The sequence below is a fragment of the Excalfactoria chinensis genome, chromosome 18 (assembly GCF_039878825.1).
Source record: "Excalfactoria chinensis isolate bCotChi1 chromosome 18, bCotChi1.hap2, whole genome shotgun sequence".
Classification (NCBI taxonomy): Eukaryota; Metazoa; Chordata; class Aves; order Galliformes; family Phasianidae; genus Excalfactoria; species Excalfactoria chinensis.
In genome coordinates, this window is record NC_092842.1 from 3,468,595 (window position 1) to 3,481,339 (window position 12,745).

Consider the following 12,745-nt stretch of genomic DNA (forward strand, 5'->3'; position numbering starts at 1 on the left):
AAGAGTCACTCCTGGATTTTCACCCTACTGGATGCACACCGTTGCTGTAGGATTACTGTAAGATCTGCTCAGCAGCACCAACACAATGAGGAACCTGCTGGGATCTGTGCATGCACTGATGGACCAAACACATCCCCAGCCATGCCCTGAGGCACAGAACACAGCGCTGAGCCCAGCACCCAGCCTCAGGGCTGCTTTTAGTGAGCATTTCTATTGCGTGCACAGCACAGCCTCCAGCTGGCTGTCCTGGAGGGCTCCTTGCAGTGCAAAAATTGCTTTCTGAATCATATATTTTACTGCATCCTATTGGACATGCTGTGTTTTTGGTCCTTGCATGTGCTTTAAGCGTGACTCTTTCTTCCAACAAAGGCACTTAATGAGTAAATAATTTAAAAGCCACTGAAAACAAAACAGCAAAAGAAGGAATAGCTGTGAGATGCATCAAGATGCCTGTATAAATCCTATATTTGCTGGAGACATCCTTAAACCCTGAACTGCATTCAAACCCTATGGCTGAGAGCAATGTCCCAACGCTCCCTGAGCTCCAGCATCAGGGCTGTGCCCACATCCCTCTAAGGCACAGCCCCAGCCTGGCAATCCCCCTGACAGCTCCTCGCCATGAATTCTAGCATGCTGCCAGCACACAGAGCAGCACTGCTCATGTTAATGCTGTTAAGAGCTTTACAGGAATCACTTGTGTCGTTCCATAAAAGGATTGCGTGGGTCAATAGGGGAGAAAAGACAAGGATTTCTCAATGCTTATACACCGCTTGTAATATCGTTAAAAGATTAAACATGTTTGTTGAGGACAATTAAATCAGATTAAATCCATCTCTTATCACTTGGAAAGAAACACGACGTCAAGGTGCCAGTTCTGGGTCGCCAACAGCACTTCCATCAGCGTGGGGCAGGCGGCTGGGGTGCAGCCAAGACAGTCACTGCTCCTGGGTTTCCAAGAGCTGCATATGGCTCCTGGTCATCCCCATGCCCTATCGGAGCACAGCAACAAGCAGCAGGCCTTAAACAAACCCAAAGACATGGAGCATGAGTTATTTTTGTTCCTTTCCTGCACCTGCAGTCAAACATGCAGGCATTTGGTTTCCTAGCAGTTGGTGAAAGCTTCTCCGTGCAGCGCAGGCACGAAGCAATTTGTTGTTCTGCTGTCCTTTTTGATGCTGAACAAGCCAGCAACCTGCACAGCAAGCTTTGAACCAGCTCCTTCCCGAGCAACGTGTGTCAAAGCAGCCAGACACACAGGTGTGCGACTGAAGCATCAAACCCTGCCAACAGGCACAAGATCAACTAACAAACACAGGTTGCACGACCCAACAGCCCTGCTGGGACACAGAGCCCTGGGCAGCCGGGACCCCACCACTGTGGGAAGCAATTCACACCCAACACTGAGTTCCCATACACAGAGAAATCCTCCGGGTCTCTCGCACAGTATTTGGAAGTCATTTTCATATAAAGAATGCAGCCCTAAAATGTTTATGATACAAGAAGCTGCAGCAACATCAAACAGACCAAATGAATGTTGAGCGATCCCAATCCCCGCAGTTAATACAAACCAGCCTTGATCCTTTTCATCAATTCAGAAATAGTTTCGTTGGCGTTTTCCTTCACTTGCTTCTATTTTCACACTAATATTTTCACAAACGTCTGCAACCATATAAATATTCTGCCTTTGCTGTTTAAAAAATGGGGTGTTTTTTTTTTTTTACCACCCAGAGTGCGACACGGCCGAGCTGGGAGGTTGGAAGCAAACAAGACGAGACGTAACCTTGGCACACACCTGCCAAAGCAGTTTGGGAAGCTCAATCCTGCAAGGCACACTCCCTTTGGACCGCAGGAACCTCGGTCGTTTTGTCAGCAAACCCTTTCAGATGGAAGCTGAAGGCACCTCGCACAGGCCGGGGATTTATGAGCACGCTTCAATTTTGGTATCTATCCGCCACGTCCTCGAGGAGAGAGGGATTAAAAAAAAAAGCTTGCATGAATAATACAAACTATAATCAGCTGCTCCAGTCTCTGTGTGCTCAGATCCCTGCAAAAAGTAATTAAATTCACAAACTTTGCTCAGCGCTGTGGGGAATTGAAGCTAATGAACGAGTGCATTAATTTATACCGGAGCTTTAACGGCGCTAACCTTGGGCAGGAGCCATCCATGCCAGCACCCGCGCAGCATATGAGCTCTGCTGCATGCACCAGCAGCAAGAATGCTGGGTTAGGAGCAGGTAGAAGACTGCTGCCTCCTTTCCCATTCTTTGAGGGCCAGGGCTCAGTTTCTTCCCTGATTTTCAAAGCCAGATGTTATTCTACAGCAAGCATGCTAACCTTCCCAGGGCTGCCCACCTGCAGCCCTGCATCCTGCTGCTGTTCATCTTCTGGGGGATGCTCCAGCACTGCAAGTCCATCCCACTGCCAAAGGGAACAACAACAACAAGCTGCCCTACTGGGACTAAATGGTCAGCCACTGGGTGAAGGGACAAAGCCAACTGATGAACATAAATGCTGAGGACTGAGGCAGAAGTGTCACCAAGGACACAGAGCTCAGCTTCCAGGCACACGGATGGGAATGTTCAGCCCAGCACTTGGCATGCAGCCCCAACATCACACCCAAATTTGCTGACTGCTGACACAGCGTGAAATCCCTGATGCTGCCCAAAGCCCCACAGAAGCTTTGTTATCTCAGAGCTTTGCCCTCCGGCCTTCTCCTGGAGTTAATTTGTTGTCAGTGATTTGGACTATGTTGATGCGTGGTGCAAAGCACTCATGTTCTCAGCTGAGGCTCCCAAGGGCTCTCCCCTAATTAAAAGCATCTCATCAAGCTCCCATTTATCAGCTGCCCACCGAGGATGGCAGATGCAGCCACCAGCCCCACGTAAAGCACTCGGGTCTCCTGAGCAGCCCAGATCTCCAGCAAAGGTGACATCCTTGACCACCATGGCTGATCTGCTACACATTGCCCTTGCAGAACCCTGCTGCTGGGGCTCCAGTGCAGGAAAGCTCCCACCATTCAACCAAAGGCATAAAAGCACCAACAGGTCAAACACACACGATGTCAAAGAAGGCCTCACCCCCACACCAGGCCCAGCAATGGGGTCCAAGAGCTCCATGGCACCTGACTGCCACCCTCAGGGCCCTCTAGATGGGAAGGGATGGACCAGGCCCAGTCTGCTGTATGTCAGCACCTTGCTCAGAAATCATCTCTATAGCTTTAACACACCTCCTTGAGCACCATCAGCACTCCTCTCTCGTTTCAAGCCGTCACACTGGAAGAAAATACGGAGCAACAGCATGGAGATGCCAGAAGCAACAGCACGGACGTGCAATCAATACAGAATTCAATATGAAAATGCACAGGCTGGCTTTGCAGGGCTGCAGGCTATTCTGAGTTTAAGCCTGTGGAGAAAATCTGGAATGCAAACTTCCATCAGCATCTCCAGCAGGTGGCCAAGGCAGCTCCTTTCAAGCTTCAGCTCCTCCGCTGGAGCAGCAAAGGGACAGATCCTCTAACAAAGGCTTCTTTTATCCCTTAATGTTAATAAACACTTACTGAATGTGTTAATGAAGAGGCGCTTTGCAGAGCCTGAGGGAAGACCCCCACACACCCCATCCCTCTCAGCTCACTGCATGCTCAGCTCAGAGATCAGGTGAAGCCACAACAGTACAGGATTCATTTGCTACATCGTTTTCTTTCCTTCTTTTTTCCCCCCAACTCCAAGTAAACAAACACAAAGTTCCACTCCTCACTGCAAAACAGCAAAGTATCATAGAACCATAGACTGGCTTAGGGTGGAGGAGACCTTAAAGACCACCTAGTAGTTCCAACAGCCCTGCCATGGTATTCTCCCTTCCTTGCATTCAATTTAACACCTCTGCAGAGGAGGAGAGAAGAAAACCTCCCAGCAACCCAAAGCCTGGGAGTTCTGGTTCTCAAGAACTCGGTTCCAAGTTTAATGAAGCTATTTTGTCTCATTGCTCAATGAGCGGAATTACCACAGCAGAAACTCTCCGGGGAGAGAAGGATAGCACAAGGCATGAGTAATCACAACTGGTTTCAAGCAGGTTTTGCCATTTGGGTCTGGTTTCAAGGCTATGACAACACAACGCTATAGGCAAATTTGGATTTACCACGATTCTTGCCAGGTGAGTAGTTGCAAGCTGTGAAGCACTGCAAGCATGGAGAGCTCTGGAACAGCACAAGGAAAATGCCCTCCCAGGAGGGAATAGAGGATGCTTCCTGCTGGCCAGGTTTTATGGCTTTATTCCTGTATTTTATAACACCAGCCTCATGCTGGCCCTGCAATGCTTTGCATGGGACCTGGTTCTGTTCTTGCTTCTCGCTGCCATCCCATTCTGGAGTTCCCCAAGCCTTTGCTTTCAGCCAGCACCAGCAGAACTGGAATGTGGACACTGTAATGAGACAAAACCTGCTGGCAAACCCTAAGAGGAAAAGCCAAACTTTTGAAAAGGGAACCGAGTGGGACAGAACACATCAGGGAAATAACACATGGAGGGGGAGGTGGGGATCTGCAGCCAAAAGCCAACATTACCTTCTGGGTACCAGCACCCTGAGGTCCCCAGAGGAGGAGGGGATGTCTGGAAGCACCTGAGCTCTCCTCAATGATTTCTCCTCCAGCTGCAGCACTGGCACAAGGCCGGAGCACAAACCCAGCATGCTCAATGCTGAGCCCATCTGTAGGGCTTGGAGGGCATCCCCGCTGCTCCCCCGAGCCCTGCAGCAGATTGACGACCCCAAACAGGGATGCAGCCACACACGCACACGCCTTAAGAGACAACACCATCTCTCGTTTATTTTCCATTTCCAGTGGGTTAGATTTGCACAAAGGCCTCCCCTGAAGAGAAGAAACAGAAGGAATGGAAGACCCAAGCACAGGACATCAGTGATAACTCACGTCAGCAGGCAACGCTGCTGACAGCTTACAGTAAGCTTCCAGGAGGAAAAAAAACAAAACACAGAAAAAAAACAAAACGCTCCGAGTAAAATAGTTAAACCCAGACAAATGTTTGTCATTCATTATCTGGAGTCAAGCTTGGATTTCTCAACAACGCAACTGAGCCAAAGCAAGCGCGTTAATAATAAAAGATATTTTCCAGGGAGCTCCATGTTGGGCGTGCAGCCTGCCCTTGAAGGGAGAAACGCTGGAGGCAGGTGGAGGCTGTTTGCTTTCCTCCAAGAACAGGTATTTAAGCTGCCTGCGTCACAACGCTTATCGCCAACCGAAGCTGCTGGTGCTGCTCCCTGGGCACGAGGCCACAGGGATATCATGCAAGGCACTGTAGGACCTGAGTCCTGCCCTGAAACTGGGACAGAGCTCTGACACACACACCTTCATTATAGATTCCTTATAAATAATAAGGATTTAATAACACAGCTGCTTCTAGGGAGATGAAGATGGTCATGGTCACCATCAAGGTCTCCAGTGCTCAAACCCAAAGCAAATCCTTCCCCAAGCACCAAAGGGGGATTGGGGAAGATGCAGCCCAGGAGGGAAGGCAGAGCAGGATGGAGCCACTGCAACCTGCTGGGGCAGCCACAGCCAAAATGCATCTGATGTGCTCACACCAAGGGAGCAAACACCCAACCCAGGCAAGATCCACAGTGCTCCAGCTTCACTTCCACAGCATCATAGAATATCCTGAGCTGGAAGTGCTGAACAACCTGGGGCAACCCTGCACCTGCTCAAGGCAAAGACAAGGAGGGATTCCCCCACTCCATCCCTTATGCAACCCATGAGCCAGTTTGTAGGAATCTTACCCCAAAATCCTGCCCACCTTCCCAGCACTCACAGCAATGCATCCCTTCCCAAAACCAGATGGCTCCCTGCAGCAGTCAGGTTGGTGTGTCTCAGTTCTGAGGCGCATATATATATATATATATATATATATAAAGAAATCTATAATATTTCCTTTGTTCCCAGTGACAAAAGGCCTGAGTTATGGCTGACAGAAAAATGGATTTTCTATCCCACAGGAAGTCCTGGCCTTACTAAAAAGCAAATACCTGCTTTGGAAGAGAGAGCAGGAGGAAAACAAATCACTGCAGGTTTTCATGAAGCTATGAAGAATTTTGGGGGGGGGGGGGGGGAACAAAACGTCAAACAAACTGCTTACAGTGGGGAAAATGCTTTGAATGAAGAAGGATCTTTTCCAGAAAGGGAGATATTTTGCTGATCTTGACAGAAAGCTCTGAGAAATTAATAGATGCCTCCTTCTGAAGGCTTTCAACTCACACTGCTTTGCATCCTTGTGCTTTTCAAGAAGGAGCCCTCACAGTGCCTTCCTTGCATGTGGTGTGCACATAGAAAGGCACTGGGTTCAGCCCCTGCCTTGCCATGGATGTGAGCAGGTGTCAGCAAGGCTGGAAAAATAAGGAAATAGAAAGCAGCGTTTCCCCTCTGCTTTACCTCCAGGGAAGGGAAGTACTGGTCCTTGGGCTCATTGATGCACCTCCTGCAGCCATCCTGGCTCCCAGCCCATGGGACGGATGTGGGCAGGGTGAGCTCAGACATGGGACATAGCAAAGGATGTGGTGGCATTCCTGGGGTGATCCCATCCCCAAGCAGACCACATCTCACCCCGCAGGGGAGGAAGCTGCGGGTCAAGCAGCAATTAAAGTCATTCTCTTAATATCAAGGAGCCCCAACCAACCTGTGACAGCCTACAGGAAACATGCATTGCATCCACCCCATTCCAGCTGGTTTCAACCCCAATGAGGTGCCTCTGGGCTTGAGTCACAGCAGCAGGAAGGACAAAGCATCACCTCCAAGGCCAGAGTCCTCCCAGAACATCCCCCAAACACAGCCACAAACCCACAGCATTGCCACTAAGGAAGCACTCGAATGGTGCTAAACCAGAAGCGCTCCACGTGCTACCAGCAGAGCTTGGGGAAAAGCAGTGTGAGAGCTGGAGAACTACCAGGGGGGAGGGAAAAGCAACAAAACAAACAGTCCATTTCAATATCCTTTTCATAAGCAGCCGAAATGAACCCAGGGAACACATCAGAGAATTATCATTTAGCACAGATCAAACAGCAGAACTCGCGCATTAAAGATACATGCGGCATTAATCAGCTACGCGGAGTTATGTGCCATCATTTCCATATATAATACGGGATCAAAGCAGCCCAAGCAGCACTATCAGTTAATATAGGCAGCCAGTCAGTCAAAATACAGTAAAGCTGCCTGAAAAGTGCAGCAGGGTAATTCACCGGGAATAAAGCAGATCCATCTGAGAAGTGGCACGACCAGTTAAACGGGTGAGGGCTTCCCGCAGCCTTAATTACACAGGTGATGCCATGAAGCCAAAAGCAAGGCAATAAAGGGTCAACGTAGCCCCAGAATGGAATAAAAGGGGGAAAAATAAGGATAAAAATGAAACCTGGGGGTTTCATTTCATTTCAGAGGGCACCAACCCAACCAGGAGCATCCCCCAGTGCTGTTTTGGTGCTGGGCAATGATAACCACAGCAGGGATGCAGGGTCAGGACATGGGGCTCCCCCCAGCCGAGGGGTGCCACGCAGCTTGAGATGCACGCAGGCCTCGCTGCATGCAGAATGCCTGTGTCATGAAGTCTTGAGCTGATGGGCTGCAGAGCCATTTAGCCGGCTGATTTTTAAAGCAAGCGTGCGGAGCAGCACGAGCTATAAATAGCAGGGATGCCTGCCTTGTCATGTTTCTGCTGGCTTATTTATAAGGACGTGGGGAGAGTGAATTAAAAATGGTTAAAAAAAAAAGGAGCAGCTCGGGCTTCTCTCTGGTTTCAAGGCCGGTCTGCATCAAGAGGAAAACCTCGGGGGTTTCACTGTTTATCCTCATCCATGCAAAGAGCAAACAACCGCCTCTCCTGCTGAGGCTCTGAACTGGTTACATTTACAAAGCAAATTCTAATTCATACAGCAGGTGCTCAGCAAATCCCCCTTCAAGCAGCAGAGCCTTAGCAGGAGTCCATGCAGCACCAGGAGCTCCTCAATGACACCTGCCTGGAAGCGGGACCCATGCAGGAGTAGTGACCCCACATCCATCCCAAGTAACATGGATGAGTGCTCCAAAGCCTGTCCTGATAGCGATGCTCTGCACATGACCTGAGCATCCCTTGGGATGTGGAGCCCCTTGCACAGCAGGGGACAAGCAGCAGTGCTGGCTCTGCTCTCACTATAGGACCTGGACTGGCCCACATTGCCCACAGGGCAGCACCATAGTGCAGGGCCCTTGAGCTTGAACACAGCCAGAAGCAATGCAATAACCAGCATGCAGCCACGTTATTCCAATCTGACCCGACTGAAAGTCAAATTAAATTTGTTGGGGAAGGGGGGAGGGAAGAAGGAAAGCAGATAATTTCCTGTGAAGCACAAACCCTGGACTGCAGGCAGTTTAACAGGGGTTCTCCTGGGGTGCTACAAAGCCACATGAGCTCCCAAGGCAAGGCAGATGGCGAGGCTGCAATCCTCCCCCCAGGCTGTACACCATGTTAACATCCCACCAACCACCCAGCACCAGTTCCAGCCTTGGCCCCACTTCCCCTTACACAAGGCAGCCCCATGGAGCCCGATGTCTGCAGTCCCCAAAGAGAGCTCATGTCCTTGCCTCATTGAGAAGCCTCAGCTGCAGCCTGAGTGCTGCACAACACTTCAGCATCCCGGCAGTTTGGGGGTTTATTTTAAGCACTTGTCAGAGGTGCAGCAGAAGGAGCCGTCCAGGCCAGATGGCTGCAGGAGAAATCCCTGCTCTGCTCCCGGCACAGCTTCAGCTCCAATGCCAGCAGATGCCTCACACAGCCCATCTCCGCTCTCGGGAGCACCAGGAGCTGCAGCAGCACACCCCACCAGCCCGCTGGCATCGGCTGCAAATATTAGAAGCAGCACGATGACTTATCCCGGGTATTTATAGAGCAAAAACACTCTGAAATCCCTCCCCTGACTTCAGCAGGCTGGAGCGTCTCCGTTCCTCAGGGACGGCTCCTTCTGTGCTCCGCTGCCCACAGCTCCTTGGGACGTCCCCTGGATGCCCCCAGCTCCCCTTGGCAGAGCCTGCTGTCACAGTAAGCAGCTCATTGCAGCACAGTCCCACTCCAGCTCTTCCATCTCACACTCTGTGTTTCCCACCTGGCAGCTCAGCAGTGCAGCGTTTGTCCCAAAGGAAAAAAAGGCAAAGCCTAACACTGCACAAAGAAGCTAATACGTGAGACTCTGGGTACTCCGTAGGTCCTCCCAATAGCACTGCTAAGCCCAAAACTCTTGAGTCAGGACCGTTGGCAGCATCTGATTCAAGAGTGACTCAGGCACAGCAGCGTGGAGGCAGGAGGAAGGCAAGTGAGACACAGGCAACATCCCTGCATTGTAAGCTCAAGGTAAATCCCTATAATACATTCCTCAATTGAAGTAAAGCTCTGCCCTGGCTGCTCCCATACTCATCCCAAGTAACATAAGCATCCTCCTTACCACGACCCTTCACGTCTGTAACTTGATTTCCACGTCCTTAATCAAAACCAAAATGTGCCATCCAGAAACCCAGCTGTCCCAGCAACTACACTGAGCCACATCCAAACCTGGGAGCTCCTGTTCCCCCTGGGATCTGGGCACAGCCCTCCATGTCATGCAGCTGCACCTTCCACACCTGTGCCGAGAGCATCCCAGCCATGGGCTGCAGCCAGCAAACCTCAGCAGCACCCCAGCAGGGTGCAAGACACCTGCAACCTTCCTTGCTCCAAGTGCTGCTTTCCCAGAGAGACCCTCATGCACAAAGCACCCTGCAGGAAGGAGCAGACAGAGGGGTTTTGTTCCCCATGCAAGGACAGCCCAAGCAGGGCCGTGCTGATTGCATGTCCCTGCAGTGTGAGGCCACCCCAGCTCTGTGCACACAGGGAGCACTGGGTGCTGTATGGATAAGGCAGGGCACGCTCCTAAGCCCACCTCCACAAACAAACAGGAGGATTAGCAATTTGCTTCTCTTCAAAAAAAAAAGAAAATCCGGGATTTTAACAGGATCGGCAAGAAAAATAAACACTGTGAAGCTGGGAAAGGGGGAAGAAAACAAAACCGGGCAGGGACTGAAGGGCTTCTGAAAATCAGAGTGAGAACAACACAGTGATGGCAGGATTTCAGTCTCGGTAGCATTGAGAAGACTGGCACACCAATTCCTTACCAGGAATAACACTATCAGCGTTAAAGGAATTCTTTCTGATGGCTGTGAGGCCCATTCGCTTCATACAATAAAGGATACAAAGCAGCACTGAAGGCACGGAAGCCAAGAAGGCCAGTAACTGACCCGTGGATCCCATTGCCTTCAGCAGCCCTTCAGCTCCATGTGAGCTGGGAAACCCCCCCCCATTAGGTGCCATTGGGCATGGCCAAACCCAGGGAGCAGCTCCACACCACCAGGCCCCCAAAACAGCCCTGACACATCACAGCACCCAATAAGGCCCGACCCCATCCAGCTAAAGAACCACAAACAGCCCAACAAACTGAGGCTTCACGAAGGCATCACCAGCCCACGTGCTCCCACCCCGCTCGCACTAAGGGGCAGAGAGCAAGCAGGGATCAGCACCTGCTGCCACCCACACACGGGCATCCCAGTGCCACCACAGCGCCCATCCCCACACAGCAATGGGGGCAGAGGAACCGAACCAGGAATAGGCAGAGCAATGGGCAGGGAGGGGTGGCAGCCCGCTGGGTTCCTGCTGGGTCCAACCTCAGCCGTGGCAGCACCGCGGGGTTTTGCTGCCCGGGACCCCAAGCCCTCCTCCAGCTGCCGGCATCTCCCATCTGCATCCCTTCTTTCTCCGGGAGAAAATAAAGACCAGAACGGCGATGTAGAAACGAAAAGCATTGAGGGCTGCAGGAGGGAGCAGCCGGGAACGCCAAGAGCCGTTGTTCAGCCGCGGGGCGGCTCTCAGCGACCCCCGGCAAGGAGCAAAAATTAACACCTATAGAGAAATAAAGCAAGCAAAGGCAAGCAGCAGCTCTCCGGGACCACGGGTACCTCGCGGCGCTCACCTGTGGGGCCCGCGGCCGCCTCCTCCTCCTTCTCCTCCTCCTCCTCCGCTTCCTCCCGGGGCGGCTCCGAGGGCGGTGGCGGTGCGGGGCCGGGCCGGGCCGTGGGGCCGCGTGGCCGCGCGGTCGGTGCGGGGCTGCTCTCGGAGGGGCCGCCGCTGCCGCTGCCGGGCTCGGGGGGCGGCGCGGAGCCGGGGGGGGGCAGCCCGGTAACGACGGCGGCCAGCAGGGCGGCGAGACAGAACAGGACGAGCCCGGGCGCGGTCCGAGCCCGGCGCCTCATGGTGCGGCGCGGCGCTCCGCCATTCACTCCTCCATCCCGTCGCTCTCCTCGTTGGGCGGCTGCTCACCGAGCGGCGGCGCCGGGAGGCGGCGGCTCCCGCCCCGCTCAGCCGGCCATGCCGCACCGCTGCCCAACGCCCGCAGGCGGCACCCGGCGCGCCCCGGCCCCGCTGACAGCGCCGCGCCCGCCCCGCCTCTCACCACCGCAACCAATCAGCGCAGCGCCCGCCGCGCGTGACGCTACCTTTGGGACACGCCCCTCGACGCGCAGCCAATCCGAGGGGAGGAGATGCGGGAGGGGGCGGGGAAAGGGGCGGGGCCAAGAGGTGAGGCTCGGCCGTGCGGCATTGTGCGGAGCGCCCCGCCCCGCGCTGCCGGGTGGGCTTCATTATGGTGCCGTACAGCGTGTCTGCGGCTTTGTATCTGTCTTATGCCTTTATGTGGCCTGTTCCTGCCTTCCCACATTTCACAGCGCAGCGTTTTACCTCGTCGTTTGTTCTCTATACCTCGTTATATCTATATTGTTAGATATCCATATAAATAACTGCTCATATTTTCACACCTTTCATTCAAACGACCCCTCCCCCCCCATAACCCAGCAGTGATAAGGGCTGTCCCCGCAGCCCCCTCGCACTGTTCTATGCTCCCACCCAGCATACAGCTCCCTGTGCTCCCCCCTCCCCACATAGTGACAGCCATGGGGTGACAAAGCTGCGGGTCCCAGCCCAGGAGTGACTTTGCCCCGTCATAGACGTGCAGTGATACAGATGTTAATCATTAACATGTGGCACAGGGATGCGCTGTGAGCCCGGTGCTGTGTAATAGGACTGTGCTTATCAGCATTACTGCACGTGGCTGCTCATGGTGCTGTGACAGCTTGCAGGGCCGGACAGGACCAGAGAGCAACCACTGCTCTGCATCATTGGCATCGTAGAGTCACAGAATGGTGTTGGTTGGAAGGTATCACCCATTTCCAGCCCCCAGCCCTGGGCACCAACATGGATGGGGCACCCAGGCTGCCCAGAGCCACATCCAGCCTGGCCTTGAATGCCTGCAGGGATGGGGCATCCACAGCCTCCTTGGGCAACCTGTTCCTGTGTGTCACCACGCTCTGTGTGTCACCCTCAGTGACAGGCAGGTGTTGGCTTTGCATCTCTTTCATACAGGAGGTGACAAACACCCCCCCGGGATCAGGCAGCCCCACCTTCGCTGCTGATCCAGGCTGTGAGCCCTTCTCTTATTCCACCTTATTTTGGGTTTGTCTGCAAGGGCAACACAGCTGCTGGGGGCGAATTGCTGCTCGGTAATTCACCACTCTTCCCCTCATATCCATTCCCTTCTCAGATATGAACGGGGCTTTATTCAGGCCTGATAATGTAATAATCATCCCCCAGCAGCTATTCCGTGCCGTTTCCCTCGGGAAAGGAAACGCCCCAGCTCTATTCGTGT

The 12,745-nt window shown here is 52.9% G+C and overlaps 1 protein-coding gene across 1 annotated transcript in view; it reads right to left on the reverse strand.

The window, feature by feature from the left end:
- Window positions 1–11,423, reverse strand: part of MEGF9 (multiple EGF like domains 9) — a 28,937-nt gene extending 17,514 nt beyond the window's left edge. Inside the window, exon 1 of the mRNA XM_072352782.1 lies at window positions 11,018–11,423. Coding sequence (XP_072208883.1) covers window positions 11,018–11,297 — 280 coding nt within the window. The 5' untranslated portion in view covers window positions 11,298–11,423. The remainder of the gene's footprint in view (window positions 1–11,017) is intronic.
- Window positions 11,424–12,745: the final 1,322 nt, after the last annotated feature.